At 38.5% G+C, this 24,288-nt stretch overlaps 1 protein-coding gene across 1 annotated transcript in view; it reads left to right on the plus strand.

The window, feature by feature from the left end:
- Positions 1–24,288, plus strand: part of SLC2A13 (solute carrier family 2 member 13) — a 288,312-nt gene that overhangs the window by 36,626 nt on the left and 227,398 nt on the right. The window contains exon 2 of the mRNA XM_008140555.3: positions 15,979–16,138. Coding sequence (XP_008138777.2) covers positions 15,979–16,138 — 160 coding nt within the window. The remainder of the gene's footprint in view (positions 1–15,978; positions 16,139–24,288) is intronic.

Genomic DNA, 24,288 nt, shown 5'->3' on the forward strand with positions numbered 1-24,288 from the left:
TTTATGGTATGGGACTTACACTGGCCTTTTTAGGTTTGAGTATGTCAAGAACTGTGAAGGTTGTGAAGTTATATCCTGCTTATAAGCTGAGATGAACCTGCCATAGTTTTATGGATTCTGGTAGAAGACATGAGCTCCCTGGTTTACAGCAATGCCCAGAGAATCAGCCTTTTTGCACTGATTTCCTGAGCCCCAGTTCTTACATGGCTGAGTTAAGAGAATCAGCACACAGTGGGTTATGTTGTAGGAGAGAATCACTGTGCCTAAGGAAATCAAGTTTGTCATGGACAGTGAGCATGCCTACCTTTTGCACTGGAGGGGATAGTATTTCTATCGTTAAGGCTACATTCAAAAGTATCCTTTGCTTTGAAAGGAGATGCTATATCTGTCTTACTAGACTGTCTGTTATAGTAAACATCCAAGAAAAAGTTTGAAAAGGTTCTGTGAAACAAAAGAGCAGTCCATGCATACTTGTAAGATATGCAAAAAGGCAAGCAGTTCATGGAGAATTGTACCCCAACACAGTAAAAAATGGTTATTCTAGTCCACGAAATTAGTTGGTGAATACTGCCTTTCTCCCCAAATATTTTAGAATAGTTGTGTAAGAATGGAGTTGCTTCTTACAAGCTTGTGGGGACTTAAGTAAATAAAGCCTTCAAGACTTGAAGTTTTCCTCATGGGATTTTTTATTTTTATTTTTGGCCATTGATCCAGTTTTCTTGATGGACTGTTTAGGTTTTATAATTCTTTCTGAATAAAGTATTTTTTCTATGAACGTGTCCATTTTATAGAAATGAGGCTGTTCATTGTGGCCCCCTTTTTTATGTTTCTAATTTTTTGTAATCATTTTTACTTGCAGTCTTCACTTTTTAAAAATAATTTATTCAGGTACCATTGGTTAACAAAAGTATTTAGGTTTCAAGTGGACAATTCTGTGATACATCATCTGCATGTTGCGTTGTGTGCTACAACCCAAAGTCAAATCTCCTTCTGTCATCATAACCTTGACCCTCTAGCCTTCACTACCCGCCCATCCCACTTTCCTTCGGGCAACCATCATACTGTTTGTTGTCGGTGCCTGTTTTTGTTTGTTTTTCTTGTTTGTTCATTTGTCGCTTTCAGTTTTATATCTCATATGAGTGAAATCTGTAGTCTTGACTTTTTCTGATGTATTTTTCTTAGCATAATCTCAAGATGCATCCATGTTGTCCCAAATGACAGTATTTAATCTTTTATTAAGGCTAATATTTCCATTATATGTGTACATACATACATATATGTGTGTGTGTGTGTGTGTGTGTGTATAGATATATATGTGTGTGTGTGTGTTTTTGTGTGTGTGTGTGTGTGTATATATATATATATATATATATATATATATATATATATATATATATATATATATATATATATACCACAGCCACTATGGAAAACTGTATGGAAGTTCCTCAAAAAATTAAGAATAGAATTACCATATGAGTAAGCAACCCTCTTCTGGATATCTAACCAAAAAAAAATTATTTTGAAAACATTTATTTGCAAAGACATATGCATCCCTATGTTCATTGCAGCATTATTCACTGTGGCCAAGACATTGGAAGCACCAGAAATGTCCCTCAGTAGATGATTGTATAGTTTTTTTAGTTTTGATATTGGTTATTTAGGCTTTCTTTTTCTTGACCAGTCTTTTCAGTATTTGTGAACTTTAATAATTGTGAAAGAACCACCTTTTGTTTTTTAAATATTCATGTTTTTTCCTATTTCATTAAACATTTTTATTTTTAGTATTTATTTCCTTCTGCTTTTTAAAGTTAATTTTCTTCCTTTTCCTTCAGATTCTTTGGATAAATATAAATTATCTCTTTAGTGCCTGTTATCATTTAAACTTTTTTTTGGGGGGGTGAATCACAAAATTATTAATATGTAGTTTTTATTTTTTATTCATTTCCAAAAAAATTAAATTCTCAATATGATTTCTTCTTTGACCAAGAAATTGAAATTGAATTTCTCCTTTTTTTAATCCTCACTTGAGGATTTTTTTCCATTGATTTTTACAGAGAGTGGAAGGAAGAGAGGAGGGGAGGGGAGAGAGAGAGAGAGACAGAGAGAGAGAGAAGCGTTGATGTGAGAGAGACACATCGATTGGTTGCCCTTTGCACGCACCCCGACTGGGGGCCAGAGATCGAACCTGCAAACAAGGTATGTACCCTTGACCGGGAAGCGAACCTGAGACCCTTTGGTTCGGATCAATGCTTAACCAATTGAGCAAACCAGCCAGGACTGAAATTGTATTTCTTAATCTCAAACATATATGGTTGATATGTTTTGGTTATCTTAAAAAAAAAAATCAGTTTTCTGTGTAATTGATTTGAGGTTGGAAATCATGATCCATATCATATTGGCCCTTTGATATATGATGAGGACTGTTCTTTATACCAGTAAATAGTTTTAATAACTGATTCTTCTGTGCTTGTACCAATAATGTGTAATTTTTACTTGTTGAATGTAGAGTTCATAAAGTGGATGCAGGTCCAATTTAATTGTGTCGTTCAAATCATCTGCATGTTTTATTGAACTTTTCTTTCCTAGATCTGTCAATTACTGATTCTGATGTGTTACTATCATCTACTGTGGTTTGGATTTGTCTACTAAAGTAATTATCAAATTACCCTGTTGGTCTTTAGCAATAATTTTTGCATTAAAGTTTATTTTGTCTGGATAAATATTGCTACCTCAGCTTCTATTTAGACTTTTTCTCATTTTTCTGTTCCTTTTTTTTTCAATCTTGTTTCTATCCTTTTAACTTGTGTTTGTTGCTGTTATTATTTGTACAAAAATAAAGTACAAATTTCAAATTCAGACTGACTGCTTTAAATCTAGGCTAATTGCTCTTCTTTTCTACTTGGTACATTTGATCCTTTTGGGCATATCATGATGACTATTATAATTGAATTTTATCTGCCTTTTTTAATTGGCCTGTATACATATTTTTTCTTATGCAACTTTCAACTAGTTTGGAAGTTACATTTTGTTTATATATATTTTTTCAGAAGCTTCCATTGAGATTTTATTTGTCCATATTTAACATAACAAAGTTGAAGTTATACAATGTATTTATCCTCCATCCCAATAGTATAATCAACTTAAAGCACATTAACTCCTTTTACCCTCCTCCCAACTTTAATTCTCTTGTTGTCATGTATTTTGATTTTCCTGTGCCACAAGACATTGCTACTAGGTTTTCATAGTTTTGTTTTCCATTTTCCTACATATTTACCACTTTCTCTGGTGTGCATTCCTTCTTGTATTTTTATTCTCCTTATGTCAAACATTTGGGTTCACTTTCTATCTGAAATACACTTTTAGAATGTCTGTATTTAGGAATTTTGCCCCTTTTCTTGAGAGATTTTTTTGCTGTTGGACCAAAAACCTATTGATACTTAATTTTCTTTCGGCCCAATGAAAATACCATTTTACTGTCTTCTGTGTTCCATGTGGCTGATGAGGAGTCAGCTGTCATTTAACAGAAAAATTCTAACAGCAGTTAGAAGATGGTCACGATATTGTGGATGTTTCTTGCTTCCTACTTTTTTATTTTCAGAAAAACTAGATATATATGGGAATTTCACTTTCTTTTGTCATATCTGATCACCTCTCATAAATAAGAAGATAAACATAATATTAAACTTGGAACATATGCAAAGAAAGGAACTTCAGGATTTGGGGGATTCTTTTTAAATTGTCAAGACAAATGTAACAAAAGGAATTTTTAAATTTTTTGCATTTAAAGCTACCCATTTAGGAGTTTTCTTTAGATTGAAATTAGACCTTTGAAAACAAAGAATATAAATAATCTTTAGTTATATACCTGTTACCTATCATTTTTCTGTCATTTATTTATTTTTAGATGAATCACTCTACCTCATCATTTATCAAGTAGTTGGAAATCACTACTTCTATTCTGGCTCTGTCAGTGTCTCAAAGCTGCTGGAACAGAGTAAGATAATGCCAGCATTAATGCCAGCTAATTTGTGCCAGAGCCGTTCTGTTGATTGAGTCAGAGCTGCCACTAGATCTACAATTAGAGTGAAAGGATGTTTATAAGCCTTGGGGTTATAAATGGAGGTTCATTTTAAATCACCTCTTCTAAAAGCCAGCTTAAGAGAGATGATACTGCCCTTTTCCCAGGCTTGTTCATTATTTGTCACATCATTTGGAGTCTATTTCTAAGAGTGTTAGTGAACCATATTTATCAGCATCTTGCTCATCACCATTCATAAATGTTAAGGATCCCTATGTCTTTTTAAACCTTAGAAGAAGAAACAGTGTTGTAAAATGTTGGTAAATGTTTCAGCATGAATGATGTCTGCCATTTCAAAGAATCAACTAAACAACCTTTGAATTATGTATACATTCCTGGGGTACTGAAGAACCAAATGTGAAATTTGCTTTGATTATTAAAATGATTTCGATGGGATACTAAAGAGAACCTAAAGATTTTCCCCTCTTTTCATTCACCCCATCCATTCCCTTTATCATTGGAGAGAACTAGCTCTTTTAAAAAAAAAAATTGATTTCAGAGAAAGGAAAGGAGGGGGAGAGAGAGATAGAAACATCAATGATGAGAGAGAATCATTGCTCAGTTGCCCCCACACACCCCAAACTGAGGATACAGCCTGCAACCGGGCATGTGCCCTGACCAGGAATTGAACCTTGACCTTCTGGTTCATAGATCGATGCTCAACCACTGAGCCATGCCGGCTGGGCAAGAGACCTAGCTTTCTTACAGCCTGATGATACCACACTAGGGCTCCTAAAAGCAGACTGTTTCATTTTAGTGTGGCTCTTAATCATTCTCACCATAGCTCTTAAACGTTTTCATTTTCTATCTTGGAAAATAAGTGCAAACAGTATACATGTAGAAAATAATTCCATACTTTATGGTAATAAAATAAAAGGAAATGAAAGTTAACTTGGCTGTGTTCCTCATCAAACATTTAAAATTTTATTATAGAGTCCCATGGTTACCATGTATTATTAGAGAACACTGTGGGAAAGGATGTTGTGTATCATTGCAGATCTTAAAAAGAAAAAAAAAAGTGCCTTTTTTCCCCTTCATTTTTACTTGTTAGTGATTTTAATACTTATATGGATTTTTAAATGTAGGCAGCATAGGGATATTCATATGCTGAAGATGGAAAGATAATATTAGAAAAGGTCAGTAAAGATAATATCTGTTGGTAGGTGGCTTATGATTCTCACCACTTTAAAAAACTCAGGATCATTTTGTCTACTTTTTAGAGACACAGGAAATCATTAATAGAGATATCTGATTATCAGGATGGACATTGTGTTGCTCTGTGATTCTATGCCTCTTTGAACATTAAAAAAAATAAGTGGAAAACTTTAAAAAAAATTATTCAAGCATAACGTTCTAACCAAGTAAAATATGTAGCCATTGTTACCAAATGCTGGAAAAGAAAATGACCAGTTCATGCTTTGAAGTGGTTATCAGACAAACCAAGAGATTCTGTGTAGCTCCTGAAGTGTGTTACTTAGAAACGGGAAAAGAGAGGAGCCGTGGGGAGAATGGTTTTGAGAACACTCAGTGGCTCTCTTATTCCGCTAGGTTTCTGTAGTCTGCACTAAGTGAGGGGAAGATTCTCTGAGTGGTTTATATGGAAACTTCCCTGTCCTTAAAGTTTTTGTTGTTGTTAATCTTGGGATTGGTTTAGAGGTTATTTTAAAAACTAGAGGCCCTGGTGCATGAAATTCATGCACTGGTAGGTTCCCTAGGCCTGGCTGGCAATCAGGGCCAATTAGGGCCTTCCTCTCCCTGACTGCTGGCTGCCATTTGAGGCTTCCCTTTGTTCCATGCCGCCCCCTGGTGGTCAGCACACGTCATAGCGAGTGGTTGAACTCCTGAGGGGACAATTTGCATATTAGCCTTTTATTATATAGGATAGTAAATGAGTCATTTATTTTCTGATACATACCCATGGCAACAGGATTTTCTAATGCTGTTTGATTATGAAGTTGTATAGCTTGGCAGGATATAAAATACTTGGATCATATTTTCCCCTTAATTGTCCGCAGTTGTTGCTCTATAGCATTTCATATTGCCTGGTTATTTTTACGTTACAAATAAGCTGGGTTTTTCTTTATGCCCTATTCATAAAAAATCACACACAAAAAACATCATTTTTGTTAACTTTTGCAAATCAGAAAAATTCCCAGCATATGTCTAGCTGTTACTACCTATTCCTTGAGCCCATTTATTTCTTTTGGCATGGTTTCTTTTCCAACAGTATGTTTTATCATTTTAATTTTTTTTGCTTCTGAAATAGATGTTCCACACTTTCTCAAACTTTATCCAGCTTTTTGTTGTTGTTGTTGTTATTTATGCTTCCAATATGGTATTTCTGTAATTACTTACATATTCTGCTATTAAGTTTTTAGTGTTCTTGCAATCCTTCCTTACCCTACCCATTTCCCAGTTCAGTTTCATTCTGTTGTCTTTTTATTTAAGCCAATTCCCTCCTTGTGGCTCTCTGTTCCTGCTTTTTATGCAGGACTAGAACTTATATTGAGCAGCTTAAATTTTGTGTGTGTGTGTGTGTGTATGTGTGTGTGTGTGTCTGTGCATTCATATATTATTTTGCTATGTTAATATTTCCTTTAATACTTTCTTCTATTTTTACTTCTCAACCCCTTATATGTATTGCATGAAAATTCCTACAACCAAATTTTAGCCCTGGGCTTATTTTATTATAAAATGTACACATGTCTTGTATATTTTATCTATACCTGTTCAATTATAATCTGTATTCAGGTGATTCACAGCCTTTTAGCTCCTATTTAGGTCCACGTTGTTTGTTGTCCTTAAACTTTTACCTCCAGATTAGATGTCACATAGAGCTAAATATGACAGAGTACCCTTCTGTGCCTGTTTGCTAAATTCACTGCCTTGAGGAAAATGCATTGATTTCTTATTATACGTTCTGCATTCCATTTGTCAGGTTTAAAAACATACTGCTTCTACTATTGTGGCATTTCATACAGCTATTTTTCCTGTATTACCTCTAAATGCTGTTTAAAGAGCTCTCTTACATATTTGTTAATATCTTCACTTGCTATCTCTCCCCATCAAGAAAGTCTTTCCTTCTCTGTCCTTTTCCTGCCCTCTTCATCTCAATGTTCTAGGACCACTTCTCTTCATTTGAATACTGGAATATTATACTGCTACTTAAAACGATCTTGTATTACAAGGGTGCCAGACCTACAAGTGTGCACATTGTTTTACATGGCTACGTAGGGATATGTCTAGTTTGGCCACTTTCCTTGGTCTGCAGAGCATGTTGTACCTTAATTGTTGTGTAATCAACTTAGTACCGTGTATCTTACACTCGCTGGGCATCCGTATTTATGGTACCTGCCTAGTTTATGGAGAAGTTTGAGACCCCTTTTTGGAAAAAAATATTTAGAGAGAAGGTAAATATTCACAATATAGTAAGTTAAAGTTACAGGCTTATGGAACAACTGCTGCAAGTTATAACCAAATTTTAATAGTGGTTGTCTGTGGGTAGTGTGATTTTTATTTACCGTATTTTCCGGCGTATAAGACGACTGGGCGTATAAGACGACCCCCAACTTTTCCAGTTAAAATATAGAGTTTGGGATATACCGACCCTATAAGATGACACCCGGCGTATAAGATGACCCCCAGCTTTTGAGAAGATTTCCCTGGGTTAAAAAGTCGTCTTATACACCGGAAAATACGGTACCTTATTTCTTATCTGTAGTTTCCAAAGTTTCCTTAATGAGTAATGGTTTTAGTATAAAAACCAATCAACTAACTAATTTAAAAGGGTACGGTTTTGTGTATGTATCCCATTGTTCTTCTATTCAACAAGATCTGTGCTTGACACTTAGGGAAGTTGTATTTCAGAAGATGTGAGCGATATGATCAAGAATGAGCTTGTGGTCATGCTAGGAGAAACAATGAGATACAGTCTCGACTGAGAAGTTATTAGGAACAAAGGACATGAGCTGCCCTGAATTGAAGTGCTAATGATGTGTTCATAATGCTCTGTTAAGAGGTTCTAAACACCATAGAAGGTTACCTCTGCTAGTTATTCCCATAGGTATACCCTTTTTCTTCTGTTGTGGGCATTTTGTGTTGTATATATTTTCATCACTTTGGGGCTTATTGCTCTTTGAAGCTGCTCAGCAGTATTTAATAAGTATCTTAGACCTTGCTGTTAGAAAAAAAACAGAACTGAATTTTAGTGTTAACAACCTGGTAACTGTAGGTACTTGACTTTAGAAGAATGCAGACATCCCATCCTGGGCCGGACAGCCAAACCAAAACAAACGCAAGGAAGGGATACTGTTTGTTTAGGCAGATTCTCTCTTTATTATAACCTTTCTTTAGAGATCATAGATTAGTAATTTACAAAATGGATTAGGACATCATAATCCTTCTTGTTCAAGCAGCATTATTATAAAAAGGTAGCTTCATGTGCTTCTGAGAAGCTAATTAGTTGCTGTCTGGCTTATCACGCTGAGAGGCTGCGGTGATTCATGGGTCTTTACCCTTCACAACAGGATTTTCTAGTGCTGTTTGGTTATGAAATTATTTATATTTGTGACTCAGGGCTTTAAAAGGGCTTCCAGCAGTGTTTGTAAGCCAACTTCTGCACTCAGAAGTGTTTTGTGCTGTTTATGGTGAATCAGCTTGGCATATGAAAGTGCGTGAATCCAGTTTCACTGCGTTGTCTGAGGTGCAATTTTCTGGTAAAACTCCTTGCCAAGCATGATAATGAGTTTTCCTTGATGTAGACCTTTTGATTCTATAAGAAACAAACTTTTCTTATATACAATTTTTAAACAGTATTCAGAAACATTACCAACACAGTGTTTTTTTGTGGTTCTGTTTGTTCTAATATGCCTTTAACAGGAACTTGGACCACTACTTTTCTTATGTTAATTTTAATTATTTTTTGCATTTTTTTATATTTAAAAATTTATCTTGATTGTTGCAAGTTATATAATACATTTTTTTTAAATGGAAAGAAAAAAAAACACAAAAAACATTGACCCCTTCTAGCCTACCCGCTCCCCTCACCACAGGCCTTCACCACACTATTCATGAGTTTTGTACAGATGATTGCCCAGCCAGTATGTCTCAGTGGTTGAGCACAGACCCATGAACCAGGAGGTCACAGTTCGATTCCCGGTCAGGTCAGGGCACATGCCCAGGTTGTGGACTCGACCCCCAGTGTGGGCCATGCAGGAGGCAGCCGATCAGTGATTCTCTCTTATCATTGATGTCTCTCTCTCTCTCCCTCTCCCTTCTTCTCTGAAATCAATAAAAAATACTTTTAAAAAAAGAATTTATTCTTTATCAGACATTTATTTTATTTGATTAGTGATTTTTGGGGGGGAGGGAGTTTCTACCCTTCTAGGTTCTTTTACCTAGAAGGTAATTCATCATAAGACAATTAACAAGAGGAAATAACCAAATTTAATTACATATGTATGGGAACCCCACATACATGAGAGAGACTAACACCACACATACAAGAGAGGTTCAGATACAGAAAGTTAAAATGAGGTATATATGACATTCTGAGCTAAGGATGAGGTAAAATGCCTTGGGGCGTCCGAGGGGAGGAAGGTCATTCATTCATTCCAAGGATGATAAGAGCAGATGTTCAGTACCATGCCCTGTGAAGTCATAGAAAGTTGTTTCTGGTTATATCTCATTATGTTTAAAGCTCCTAATTTAAATTCTTTAAAGGGAGAAAGTGATGAAAGTTTCTCTTGAGCCCTCAGGGTCTCGGTTGGCTCCAGCTCAAAATAATTCACTTGCCAAAGTGCTCATCTTGGGGAGGCAGTTCTGAACCCCTTCAGTGGAATAGGGAAGAAAACAATCTCTTCATAGACTCCGCTAAACTTTAAATATTACCAATTACATCCATTTATGAAGCACATAATTCTTAATTTTGTGGAATCTCATACTACTATTAACTGTTCTTCATTAGAACTGCATTTTGTCTGAGGAGAGAATTCCATGTGTTTCTCTAAAATAGATTTTTGGGGGTGATATAGACTTAATGTCCAAGGTTTTTTTTTTATGACTGGTCATGTTTGGAAATCCATAAATTGTGGTTTGCATGGTTTGTTTTATTGATAGCAAGGCAGGTTAACAGGGCCTGTGAAATGTGTATATTGAATGGATATGAGCCCAGTGAACATGAGTCTACTGCTCCTCCTGATCACCAGCATTCGCTTATAGTTCTCCATTTTCATAAAGCAGTTTTATAGGTTCAAACTTGTCTGGCTCGAAATTATACAACTTATCACATTTAGTTCCCGGTTTTCTGAGTAATTCATCTGAGCTCTTTAGCATGATACCTGGTGGCAGTAAGTCACATTGCAGGCAGTAGGAGCAGAGAAGAGTTTAGACCTTCCTGCTCCTGGAAGTTCTTGTGCACTAGCTAAAGAAATAGGGCCCAAAATATAAAGTTCCTGAGAACTTTACAAAGGGTCACATTCTGAATAGAGGCATGACACTCAGTCCTGGAGTGGCACATTGCAAAGATTAGGGAGCTTAGATCTGAGACCCACTTTGACATTAATTTGCTATGATGTGACTTTCTGAAAATCTCTTCTTGTCTGCCTCTAAGGCTGCGTTTCTGTACTTTACTAGGGGGGGATGATGAATATCTGTCCCGCCTACCTATTGATAGGATGACCTTATATAATAATGCAAAATGGTATCATAAAAAAACTTGAGGAATAACATAGTATTCAAGGGTATGGTTGATGCTTGCTGGTTGTTCCTGCTCAGTTTCTTTTTCCAGCAGTTCCTTAAATTGTGCTATTTTTCTGGACTCAGTTCTAGGCATTCTTCTCATGTGTCTTTTTGGGAGCTCTCCTCCATTCCCATGGTTTCCGTTATGTGCACCAGCCACCCGGAACCACCTTCTGAACTCCAGATATCTGTATAATTCCCAAACCCTGCCTAGCCCAGTTTCAGTATGGAGTTGCATTTAAAAAAGTATAGTCCAACAAGTCAAAGCAGTTGAAAAATAATACTACTCTTGTGTCTTGAAGATTATAACAGCATGTAGAGTACACCTCAGCAATATTTCTTAAAATCTGTTCTCTCTCACATCCCCCAGTCAAGCCTCAGTCAATCCCTTTGTAATATGCTCCCAGTTTTCCCCATACTGACCCTGAGCCTCACGCTTACAATTCTCTCCAGTCTTTTTTTCAATTGACCTTCTTCCCACAACCAAGATCTTTGACCCATGTTTCCTTCATGTTTCTTTTTTTTTTTTTTTCTCTCTCGTCTAGCATGAAAACAGCTCAAGAACTAGGCTGGCAAAGACCAAATTTTTCCTAAGGATGAATGAGAGGTTGCTTATTTTGGCAAAGACCCTTATTGGGTAGGAGAAGAGAGGGAGGCTGGGAGCATTCACATGTGAGTAATCTATATTCCCAGCACACTTACAGAGTGGTCTGCTTGCTGTCTGTATACTTCACGAAGCACCTCTTTCCCAACCTAAAACTTGACCTTATTATGGTCCACCCACACTTGCTTCTCCAGTATCCCTTATCTTTATGAAAAGCACCCATCAAACTAGTGACTTACTTTGGACATCTGAACATCATCCTTGAATTCTTTCTGTCCTCATCCTTCACATTTCATCCAAATTATCTTTAGCCTAAGTACAAAATACATACTTCTAGGATCTCTCCTCTTTACTCCATTTCTAGTGCTGTCATTACTCATTGCTCCCCTGCAATCAGTTTTCCCTACTCCAGTAGTTGGCAAACTCATTAGTCAACAGAGCCAAATATCAACAGTACAACGATTGAAATTTCTTTTGAGAGCCAAATGTTTTAAACTTAAACTATATAGGTAGGTACATTGTTATTAACTTAATTAGGGTACTCCTAAGCTGGCCTTTGCTAAAAACTCAAGGGACCAAAGAGCCGCAAGTAGCTCGCGAGCCGCAGTTTGCTGACCACTGTCCTTCTCCAACCAAAGTGATGCTTTAACCCATGAATCTGATTGTGACTTTTCCTCCTTTACATTACTCAAAGTCTTCTTAGTACCAAACCCTTAATATTAGTATAGCTTCTGCAATTCTGAATTGTCTGGTTGGTCTCTGCCCACGTCTCCAGAAGTCGTCTCCCTCCACAGGATGCATTTCTTCCTGCCTGAAGGCTTTTGTCTAAGCTGGTCTGATTGTCTAATATATCTCACCTTCCACGCTCCCACCTAGTCTAGCTTCCTCATTCTCCTGATCTTGCTTTAAATATAGCCTCATCCAAGGCTTTTCTCATTTCCTCCTCCTGTCCCTTTGTCATTCATGTCCCCCACACTTCCCCTTGGGTATGACCCATCACACTCTAAATGTAATTACTTGTTCAAACACATTTTTCTCAGCAAATCCTCAGGACAGAGGGCATGTCCTCCTCCTGTTAGAGCACTCTGTCCCCAGCTCAGGTCAGGAATTCAATGGATGCTCACTGCTAAATGGATGCTACTTCTATGATCTGTGCCCTGTATGCCTCTCCCAATTCATTTCTACACATATTTTGCTTCACACTTTCTGTGCAGCCTTTGAGAAACCCCGTGTCATTTCATATTTTTGTAAGCTCATGCTCTTTTCTGCAGAGTTGTCTGCCCAGCCTTTCCTCCCTATCACCTAATCGTTGTCAGCATGCAGCAATGTCAGCACCGAAAGGTAGGATGCAGTGTGTAGCTGTGCTGTGACCCTTCCCATGTTACTTTGAAATTTTTTATTTGGCCGCATGTTTTTTGAGTGGGCTTTGTGTGTTTCTTCCTTTAGGGAAGGGACCTCATTTTATTTATGCATTATTTTGATAATCCCAGCACTTAACACAGGTCAAACTGAAATGCTACTGATATTATTAACTACTTTCTGAATGCTGGGCACATTTCATGTGCTTTATTCTATTAACTCATTGAATTTTCCCAACTTCCATGGAAGAGTTACTTTTATTCTTTCTATTATATAGATGAGGAACTGGAGACCCAGAAAGGTTAAGTTGTCCAGACTTAACTGCTGGTATAGGGCAACGCTGGAATGTAAACCCACTGGTTGCAGGGCCTGCCCTGAGCTGTGGTGGTCAGTCAGTGGAGTCTAGTGCTTTCAAAAGCGGGTTCTGGAATCTCACTGTCTGTTGCGAATTCTAGTTCTTCCACTTAACCTACTCAGTTGTGAGATTTGAGGTAAAGTCCCTCTCTGCAAAGTGGGCATAAATATATGTCCTTTAAAGGGATGATCTGAGGATTAGATAAAATAATCAGTTTATGTAAAGTATCTAGTGGAATGTAAGTAGTTGTAACAGTCAATGTGAGCACTCATTAGACAGATCTTGTAGGGTTCTTTCCAACTCTCAATCCAGCGAGTCTGTCTTTTTATAGTTCTTCAGTCTTTTCCCTCTATCATTATCTGTTACTTTTTAATGTTGTAGAGTTCACTTATTGTATTTTTTGTTGTTGTTAATCTCCACCGAAGGATATTTTTCCATTGATTTTTAGAGAGAGTGGAAGGGAGGGACTGGAACAGAGAGAGAGAGAGAGAGAGAGAGAGAGAGAGAGAGAGAGAGAGAGAGAGAGAGAGAAGCATTGATGTGAGGGAAATAAATCGATTGGTTGCCTCCTGCACCCACCCCGACCAGCACCAGGGATCTAGCCTGCAACCAGAATTGAACCTGTGACCCTTCACTCCGAGGCCCGACACTCTATCCACTGAGCCAAACCGGCTAGGGTGTGGTGTTTATTTTTAATAATCAACCTTTATAAGGATCTGGGGACATCTCTGAAGTTCCTATTGAGTAAAATCTATGAGCTTCATAACAAACATGTGCTGCCTAAAGCCACGGACCAGATTTCCACACTCCCATCTGCAGACTAGATGGCTGAGTAAATATCTCTGGCTAAAGACAACAACTGGATTCCTGTTTACAGCCAGACCAAAGCAGAAAAAGAAATCCAAACCATCAATGACTGTTGTCTGATTTTTAAAAAGTTTAATCATAAAAGAACTAACATTTGCTGCAGATGTTTCCTCTTTCCAAGTTAGATGAAAGCCATTTTAGGGTGGTCTGTGCTATTAAATTGAGTAGCTGTCAGGTGGAAATTTTTAGCTGTTTAGGTGCTGATTTAATTGTACAGACTACAGTACTTTGTCTACTAACTCATGTTTATTATTTCATGAAACTCATACAGTCATAAGAAACTTTTCATCATTGCCATGTATTGACAGGGACTAATAACATTGGTGGAAACTACAGAGTGTACAATTTACTGGTCTGAGTTTTGTGCGAGCCTAGTAACTACTTACTAGCAGTTATGCAATAATAATACAGTGAATGTTCCAGAAGCAAGTATACTAGTATATTACTTAAGGAAATTTTCTCTCTCTGTCCATTTACTCACTTTGCTCAAAGATAGAACAAAGTAAATAAATGTATTTAAAATAGGTGAAATTGGAGACAGTTGTCGCATCAGGAGGGAGTTTAATCCACGGAATACATACCAGGAAGTCTAAAACACTCGATAGAGGTGGGCCTCTCTGACTGCCTACATAGAGCGGGACATAAGGGAACGATCTGATTTATAGTGCCAATAAACAGACACAAATCAGTTACTGAGAAGCACAACTATTGCAGTTCCAGAGACAAGAGAGAAGTGTCTCTCGTCCAGAATGTGGGAAATGGTACCTTTAACAGCCCCTGTCGAGAAAACACATCCACAGATTTCTTAATGCAGCCAGCTTCACTACAAGCTACTTTTGGGCATCATGCAAACCAGTTCATTAAAAATCATCCTAGATGTGTCTGTTATGCAACCCATTGATGTTCTGGTTTAATCTAGGGATCGGTTTATAGTATCTACAGATACTTTTTCTTAGTTAATCCTGATTTTTTTTTCTGAATTACTGGTGAGTATTGATTAGCTATTAGTTTGAGGTTAAAAATGGTAAGTGCCACTGGGAAGTGAGGTAGATAATGACCAGCAAGGCCAAGATTTTCTTTAAGAAATGATTTTGGATTGGCTCAAAATTGTGGCCTATAGAACTGTAGTTTTATAAATACATGGTGAACATCAGGATCACCTGGAGGATTTTGAAAAGACTGGCTCATCTCCCAACTCTGTAGTTGTCGGGTGGGTGAGGTGAGGAAATCTTTCAAACAAAACAAACAAAACAAAACAAACAAAAATGCCACATAAATGATTCTAGTGATCAATGAAGTTGGAGAACTACTACCATAGATTATGCTGCATTGATTTTAGCTAGAAGAAATTTTAAAGCTGGTATAAACAAATACATCTAAACCATAAAAACTGTCTATTTTATGGTTAAAGGTCATCTGTTTTTTAAAACTGCAAATTCCCGAAGTACTGTTCATTGTAAACTATTTCTGAAATGTACACCTAGACAATCGAATAAGGTGACTTAATGTATGGATTTCTTATTAGTAAATCAATGAAGAGTTTTGGTGTATCTGCTGGAAATGATGACTTTGAATAGTTACCATGTATTCGTTAATAATTTTTTATTCTCAGCATTGTCTGATTACATTCCCATGTAAGACTAAAAATATTTCAATAATTAGATTCAGTCCAGAGAGCATTTTCCCATTTTTAGACCTTAAATAATTATAAAGCATACTTTGATGCATTCTAAAGTTATCTGAGATCTCTAGAGGCACTTCAGATAATATGAAAAATGATACTCGGATTGGTATCTCACATCTTTATTTATCTGCAGTAGTCACCAGTTACAAAGAGAATCTTTAAATATGTGGTGGACCTTTGTTTAAAGTAGAGCACCACGCTTGATGTGTCTTAACCTAGCATTAATATTTATAACAACAGACGAAATCTTGAGAAAGTGTCTTATGCTTACTTTTCATTGTTCCTTACAGGCATTGCTTCTATGACAGTGCCAGTGTACATTGCTGAGGTCTCACCACCCAACTTAAGAGGTCGATTAGTCACCATTAATACCCTCTTCATCACAGGAGGCCAGTTCTTTGCAAGTGTTGTTGATGGAGCCTTCAGTTATCTCCAGAAGGATGGATGGAGGTCTGTAAACAATTTTTACAGTTAATTTTCAAATAAATCATGATATTAGGGGATGGGAGGACATTGAGAAATGAGAGGAAAAATATAACGGAGTATTTTGAATCATTATAGCGAATTTCTAAGTGGGTGGCATTCAGCAAAATTGAAAGTGGACAAGAAGTTGATATTTATTTTAATGACAAACAAGGAACCTACCATTGAGAATTGATATTTACAGAGTTTTTTAGCATTTAGGTGACATTTCTCACACTGTGTGTAAACTTTTGCAATATTGGTTTAAAAATGAGTGCAGCAATAAGTATGCATGGGGTTCTTGAATGGTATCAGTGATTAACAAGCTGTTTATAAACTGAAGATAAAGCTAACATCCTTTGGATTTAGGAGGCTATAAATTCTGATCTGAATGAAAGAAAACCCAGTCTTTAAAGCTATAGATTTAGCTATACTATATAAAAGATGTTGATATATATACATTTAAAAGACACAAGTTATTTTTTTTATCACTATTTGGTTGATTTTGAATCAGAAGAGATTAGAAAAATGTTTTTAAAATTGCTTTAAAATATATTCAAATTGAATATTGTAAAAACAAACTAATTTTAAGCTTAAAGATAGTATAGGCTCTAAATTTTGATCCCATAGTATTCAAAACAACAAATTCATGTAAGTGTTCCAGGGAGATTTTATTAAAAGGCATAATGGGCTGCACAAAATTATGTAGTTATTGAGCATCTAATCAGTATAGGTGCAGGGAATAAAATATTGAACAGGTCATACTCTAGTACTTATTTTCATGGTGATTACAATATTGAAGTTAATTCTTTTTTAGAAAATATTTATGTATTGATTTTAGAGAGAAAGAGAAAGGCCGAGGGGAGAGAGAGAGAGAGAGAGAGAGAGAGAGAGAGAGAGAGAGACATCAGTTTGTTATTCCACTTATTTATGCATTCATTGGTTGCTTCTTGTATATGCCCTGACCTGGGATGGAACCTGCAACCTTTTATTGGGACGACACTCTCACCAACTGAGCTACCCAGCCAGGGCTTAAAGTTAATTCTTAACAGCTTAAGAAAAATAATTAAATTCATTGTGGATGTAGGGAATTAAACTTGTATGTAAGCAGCACAATAAATCATATGGCTTAGGATGAGCCATTAAACACTTAGACTGAAATTTTGTTAAAAGTCACCTGAGAAAACTCAAGCCAATTAGGGCCTACATTTGTCAGGACCATTAAAGAGAAGACACAGTTCTTAAGGAGCATTAGCTCTGCCTGCCTCTGTTGCTCAACCGCTTTCTACCTTTCTCTGCCAAAGTGAGAAATTACTGGGAAAATTAAGAAGCAGGAAATTTCATCCTCCCCCCCCCCCCCCCCACTCTATAGATGAACAGGAAGAGGGAGATGATAACTTAGAGCATAACCTGATATTTTGAGGTTTTCTTGGAAGCTCAGTGGAAGTCATTTAGTCTTTCAACCCCTCATGTCTTTAAGATCTAAACCATCTATTTATATTTGGTTTAAAATTTATTAATGTGATTAATATAGAGATACATATATACTATTACGAAAAATCTATTTTTAAATGCAAATCCAAAGAGTATAGCCTATGTTTTTGAGTTAAGTATAGCAATTTAGATATTTGTTTCCGCAGTACTGGCTAGGAAAGAAAAGATTTTACAGTAGTGAAGCTAACCTATGGATGTGGTGTGTGTGTATGGAAGTGGAGGTCTTGGGACAGGCATCATTAGTTAGAACACTATTCAGGGGCAGAGTGACATGGTTATAGCCAGACCGGGATCCCTATCTGTTTTCTTCCACTCATTGCCTACGAACCTTAGACAAAGCACTTAGCTCCCCTGATCTTCACGTTATCAGTGTAAAAAATGGGACCAAAAATACTGGTCTTGTAAGATTGTCCTGGGATCTAAATTAATTATCATACACTAGAGGCCCGGTGCACGATATTCGTGCACGGGAGTGGAGAGGCTGTCCCTCAGCCCAGCTTGCACCCTCTCCAATCTGGGACCCCTCGAGTGATGTCCGACTGCCTGTTTAGGCCCGATCCCACTGGACATCCCTCTGACAATCCAGGACTGCTGGCTCCCAACTGCTCGCCTGCCTGCCTTCCTGATTGCCCCTAACTGCCTCTGCCTGCCAGCCTTATCACCCCCTAACCACTCCCATGCCAGCCTGATTGATGTCTAATTGCTCCCCTGCCAGCCTGTTTGCCCCCAACTTCCCTCCTCTGCTGGCCTGGTCACCCCTAACTGCCCTCCTCTGCAGGGTTAATCGCCTCCAACTGCCCTCCCTTGCAGGCCTGGTCCCTCCCAACTGCCCTCCCCTGCTGGCCATCTTGTGGTGGCCATCTTGTGTCCACATAGGGGCAGGATCTTTGACCACATAGGGGCAGCTATCTTGATCTTGTGTGTTGGAGTGATGGTCAATCTGCATATTACTCTTTTATTAGATAGGATAGAGGCCTGGTGCATGGGTGGGGACCAGCTGGTTTGACCTGAAGGGTGTCTTGGATCAGGGTGGGGTTCCCTTGGGGCGTGGAGAGGCCTGGGCGAGGTGCCTGTGGTGGTTTGCAGGCCAGCCACACCCCTGGCGACCCAAGCAGAGGCCCTGGTATCTGGAATTTATTTACCTTCTGCAATTGAAACTTTGTAGCCTGGAGCAGAGCCAAGCCTCCTGCTAGATCCGTGGCTGCCGCCATTTCTGTTTGGATTTGTTTACCTCCTATAATTGAAACTTTGTATCCTTGAGTGTAGGCCTGGGCCTGCCAGAGTGTGTGGAAAGCTTGGCTTCCTCTGTTGCTGGGGAAACCCAAGCCTCCCTTCTGGTAGCCATCTTGGTTGGGGTTAATTTGCATACTCACCCTGATTGGCTGGTGGGCGTGACTTGGCTAGTGGGTGTGTTTTATCTAGCAGAGTGATGGTTAATTTGCATATTACTCTTTTATTAGAGAAGATAATAAAAGCCTAATATGCGAAGTGTCTGACCATTTATTCAACTGTTCAGCCAGTCACTATGATGCGAACTGACCAACAGGGGGTAGACGCTCTGACTGGTAAGTTAGCTTGCTGCTGGAGTCTGGCATATCAGGACTGGGCGAGATGGGCCAGACATGCCTTGGAGCCCTCCCGTGGTCCCTCCACGGTCCCTCCCTGGCCGGCTGGCCGTGATTGGGACTGGGCAAGACGGGCTGGACATGCTCTGGAACCCTCCTGTGGTCCCTCCCCAGCCCCTATCGTGCACCAGTGGGGTCCCTCTGCCTGGTCTGTGGGGATCAGGCTGAAACTGGCTCTCTGACATCCCCTGAGGCATCCTGGATTGCGAGAGGGCACAGGCCAGGCCGAGGGAGCCCACCGGTGCACAAATCCATGCACTGGGCCTCTAGTTATATATAAAGTACTCAGCCCAGTGCTTAGCACATGGCAAATACTCAATAAATAATGAATCACATTATTATTTACTATTCTAAAGAGTGAATAAAGGGTGAGTGCTACTATAGGTAAGTTGTAAGGGAGGTTGAAGGAAAAGTCATACTATGGCCTATGTGTTTGTTTGTTTTTTATCGGTAAAGATGGATCTTGGAGTTGATAGGTGTATAGCTCTAGAGAAAAAAACGTTACTGCTTATAGCTACTGTAGAAAGTATAAGAAGGAAGAGCCTAGAGACAGAAACGATTTTTTCAAATGACCGTGGGATCCCAGCTGAAATTGGAGCAATATTGTTTGTAGTAAAGCCAAATAGTATACCTGTGTGAATTTTTTCCATAATACTGGAGACCCAGGGGTGAAACAATAAAATGAGGATGGGACACCTAACTTCAGCTTGTATTCAGACTAATGCAATAACCCACCAGGTCACTTGTACCCACTTAATTGCACAAATACACATTAATTTACGCATACATGCAAACATGTTTCCTTATTATACAGGTGAATTTTTTGTGTTATTCTCTTTTGCTATTTAGCATCCTTAGCAGTATGTTCACCTTATTTGACTCCTGGGCTAATAGGAGTGTGGTTACAAGCAAATAAAGATTGAAGTAGTACCTTAGTATCAACTTGAGAATTTTCAGCAATTATATCTAAAAATAATTATTGATAATTTTTACAGTAGCGATCAGATTAAGACATACAGAAGATCAAACTGATTAATCAGCTTCTTATACTTTGATGTTGTTGAAAGACTAACTCACCTTTTGTGCTAGATGGGTCAAAGCTTCTATTTTCTTATTGTTTGGATGTCATAAAAATAAATTGTTTTTTGCCGAACTGGAAGATTAGTTTTCTCAGAAAAAAAATGAATTGCCTGTAGACGATTAAAAAAGTTGGTTTTAGCACTCCAGTTTTATAATGCATTATATGCTGGGAAGGATGTCATCTGGTTTCATGAGGAAAGGGGGATACATTTTTTGAAGATATCATTAAAGATTAGATTTTTAAAAATAATTTTATTGAGATATAAATCAGATACCATTCAATTCACCCATTTAAAGTATACAATTCAATGCCAATACAATTCTCAGAGCTGCGTTAGCCATCACCATTTTCAAATTTAGAGCATTTTCATTACCCCAAAAAGATAGTTTGCTTCCTTTGGTTGTCTCCCAGCTCTTCTCAGCTCTGGGCAACCATTAATCTACTTTTTGTCTCCATAGATTTGCTTATTCTGAATATTTCATCTATCAATATATGTGGTCCTTTGTGACTGTCTTATTTCACTTAGCGTTTTTTCAAGGTTCATCTGGGTTGTAGCATGTGTGGGTATTTCATTTCTTTTTATTGACAAATAATGCAGATATGCCACATTTTGTTTATTCTTTCATCAGTTGATAGACATTTGAGTTGTTTCCACTTTTTGACCATTATAGATATTTATCCTGTGAATATTTCTGTTCAACTTACATGGTAGACCTTTGTTTTCAGTACTTTTGGCTATAATCTAGGAGTGGAATTGCTAGGTCATATGGTAAGTAAGCTTAGCCTTTTGAGGAAATGCCAGACTCTCCTAGAAGGGGTTACTTATTTCCACTTAGCAGTGTATGAAAATTCCAGTTTTTCCATATCCTACTAAATACTAGATATGATAGTGCTTATAAAGATGTCAGAGGTTATGTGGTAGATAATAATCCTATATAATAAATAGGTAATATGCAAATTGACCCTCACACCATTGCACAATATGGCCATCCCCATGTGGTCAAAGATTGCTGCTACAAGATAGCCAGCAGGGGAGGGCAGTTGGGGGTGACCAGGTCTGCAGGGGAGGGCAGTTGGGGGCGATCGGGCCGGCAGGGGAGGGCAGTTGGGGGCAATCGGGCCGGCATGGGAGCAGTTAGGCATCGATCAGGCTGGCAGGGGAATGGTTAGGGGGTGATCAGGCTGGCAGGCAGGCGAGCGGTTGGGAGCCGGCAGTCCTGGATTGTGAGAGGGATGTCTGACTGCCAGCTTAGGCCCAATCCCACAGATCGGGCCTAAACCGGCAGTCAGACATTCCCCGAGGGTTCCCAGATTGGAGAGGGTGCAGGCTGGGCTGAGAGATACCCCCCCCCCCCCCAGTGCACAAGTTTCATGCACCGGGACTCTAGTAATGATATAAAGTTTTATCACTGGTTGCCTTTTTTTGTGCATATATATACATGTGTGTGTGTGTGTGTGTGTGTGTGTGTGTGTGTGTGTGTGTATCCTATCTAATAAAAGAGTAATATGCAGATTGACCATCACTCCAACGCACAAGATGGCTGACCCCATGTGGTCAAAGATCCTGCCCCCATGTGGAAACAAGATGACCAGCAGGGGAGGGCATTTGGGAGGGACCAGGCCTGCAAGGGAGGGCAGTTGGGGGCAACCGGGCCTGCAGGGGAGGGCAGTTAGGGGCAAACAGGCTGGCAGGGGAGCAGTTAGGCATCAATCAGGCTGGCAGGGGAGTGGTTAGGGGTGATCAGGCTGGCAGGCAGAAGCGGTTAGGGGCAATCAGGAAGGCAGGCAGGCGAGCAGTTGGGAGCCAGCAGTCCTGGATTGTGAGAGGGATATCCGACTGCCCATTTAGGCCCGATCCCGGGGCAGTTGGACATCCCTGGAGGGGTCCCATATTGGAGAGGGTGCAGGCTGGGCTGAGGAACAACTCCCCCGTGCACAAATTTCATGCATTGGGCCTCTAGTGTATGTGTGTGTGTGTGTGTGTGTGTGTGTGTGTATATATATATATATATATGGGAGACAGAGGAAGAGAAGAGAAGAGAGAGAGAGAGAAAAATTGATGAGAAACATGGATAGGCTGCCTCCCTCAAGCCTACAACTGGGGATTGAGCCTGGGAATCGAACTGGTGACCTTCTGGTTCATGAGTTAATGCTCAACCACTGAGCCACACCAGCCTAGCTCTGTGCTAATATTTTTTAATCTTGCTTATTGAACATAGTGAAAAGTATTCACTATACCTCAGGCAAGCAAAAGTTTTATTTTACTTTTTTAATTATATTTTATTGATTTTTTACAGAGAGGAAGGGAAAGGGATAGAGTGTTAGAAACATCAATCAGCTGCCTCCTGCACACTCCCCTACTGGGGATGTGCCCGCAACCAAGATACATGCCCTTGACCGGAATTGAACCTGGGGCCCCCAGTCCGCAGGCCAGCACTCCATCCACTGAGCCAAACTGGTCAGGGTGGGTTTTCCTTTTTAATTTCTGAGGTAAAACCTTGCATGTAACAGCCCCTCAATAAATACATGTAAAAGTGAATTTAACAGCCACCACAGTAGTCTAAAACCCTTATCTGGGCTTGCCACTGCTAAATGCTTCACATCCCCCAATTTCCTACAGGAAAAAAACAAACAATTAAGCTCTTTATCATGGCTTGTAGTGTAATCCATTATCCAATGCATACCTGCTTTTCTAGATTTTTGTAACTCATCATTGCCTCCCTCCCTTCTTTATATGACAACCATGCCTATATACTCTGTACTAGTATACCAATCACACCATGCTTTCTCGTGTTTCTGCGTGTTTGTTTGTTTTTTCTTCTATTCACTTTACCTATAAGGTCTTCCTACCTCTCCTGGTTTACTGGTCCAACTTCTTTTCCTTCTTTAAATCTCTGCTTATATGTCATGCGAAGCTGTCTTTGTCCTTTGTTCTTTCATAAGACTTTGTATATAGCTTTGATTTTATATTTACTGTTTTATTTTGAACTAGTTATTGTCTATCTCCTCTAATTTGCTTTGGAGCTCCTGAATGTCGTTGACCGTGTACTCATTTTTAAATTTAGGAAAGGATCTGGAACATAGCAAATATTCAGTAAATGTTTATGGAACTGAGCTGAATTGATTGGGCTCTGGGGAAGGGACTCTTAACCAAAGTAAAAAGACATTAATTATAAACCAAAATGCCAATTCACTAATTTATGCTGCGGAATACGTACACTTCATAGATAGCTAAAAAACTAAATTATTAATCATAAGTGTTTCTGACTGAGCATAAAAATAAGAGAAAGAAAATTAGTTTCTGAGTCCAGGAACATTTCTGTTTTTCAAAATAATATACTGTTCTGGGCCCCAGAAGACTTTTTGTCCTCTCTTGCACAGAGCTGGTTTTCAAATAAATATTCCTATATTTATAATTACATAAACCATAATGTGGTTTATATGAATAAGAATGGTATATCTATAGAGGGGCTAATTTCTTTCCTTTCGTATTAATTTTTTACTTTTTTTTTCCTTATTTAAGTTTTTAAAAACTAGAGTTCTCTTATTCTACCTCACTAGCCTATGTATAACCATTTGTTAAGTGTCTGAATGTGCTAGATATTGTCATCATTTATGTGATACTTTTTTATTTTTGCTAATGAAGTAAAATTTGAGATGAGTGTTGAATGAGAAGCACAAAGTATTAGTGTTAGCAACATTTTTATGACAGATTTTTGAGAGTATCTTCCAGCTAATCCATGGACAATATGAGACTCGTGCTGAGCTTAGAAGAATTCGTGGGATTCGTGTAGACAGAAGTAAAAATGGGGGCAGAGTGTAGGCTAAGTGAGAGCAGGCAAAGGAGACCTGAAAGTGAGGTGGTTATGTACATGATACATTGGAGCCAGATTCTAGAGGTTGTGAATTTGACGTAAGGGCAAAGAGAAGCTATTATT

Source organism: Eptesicus fuscus, chromosome 7 (assembly GCF_027574615.1).
Source record: "Eptesicus fuscus isolate TK198812 chromosome 7, DD_ASM_mEF_20220401, whole genome shotgun sequence".
Lineage (NCBI taxonomy): Eukaryota > Metazoa > Chordata > Mammalia > Chiroptera > Vespertilionidae > Eptesicus > Eptesicus fuscus.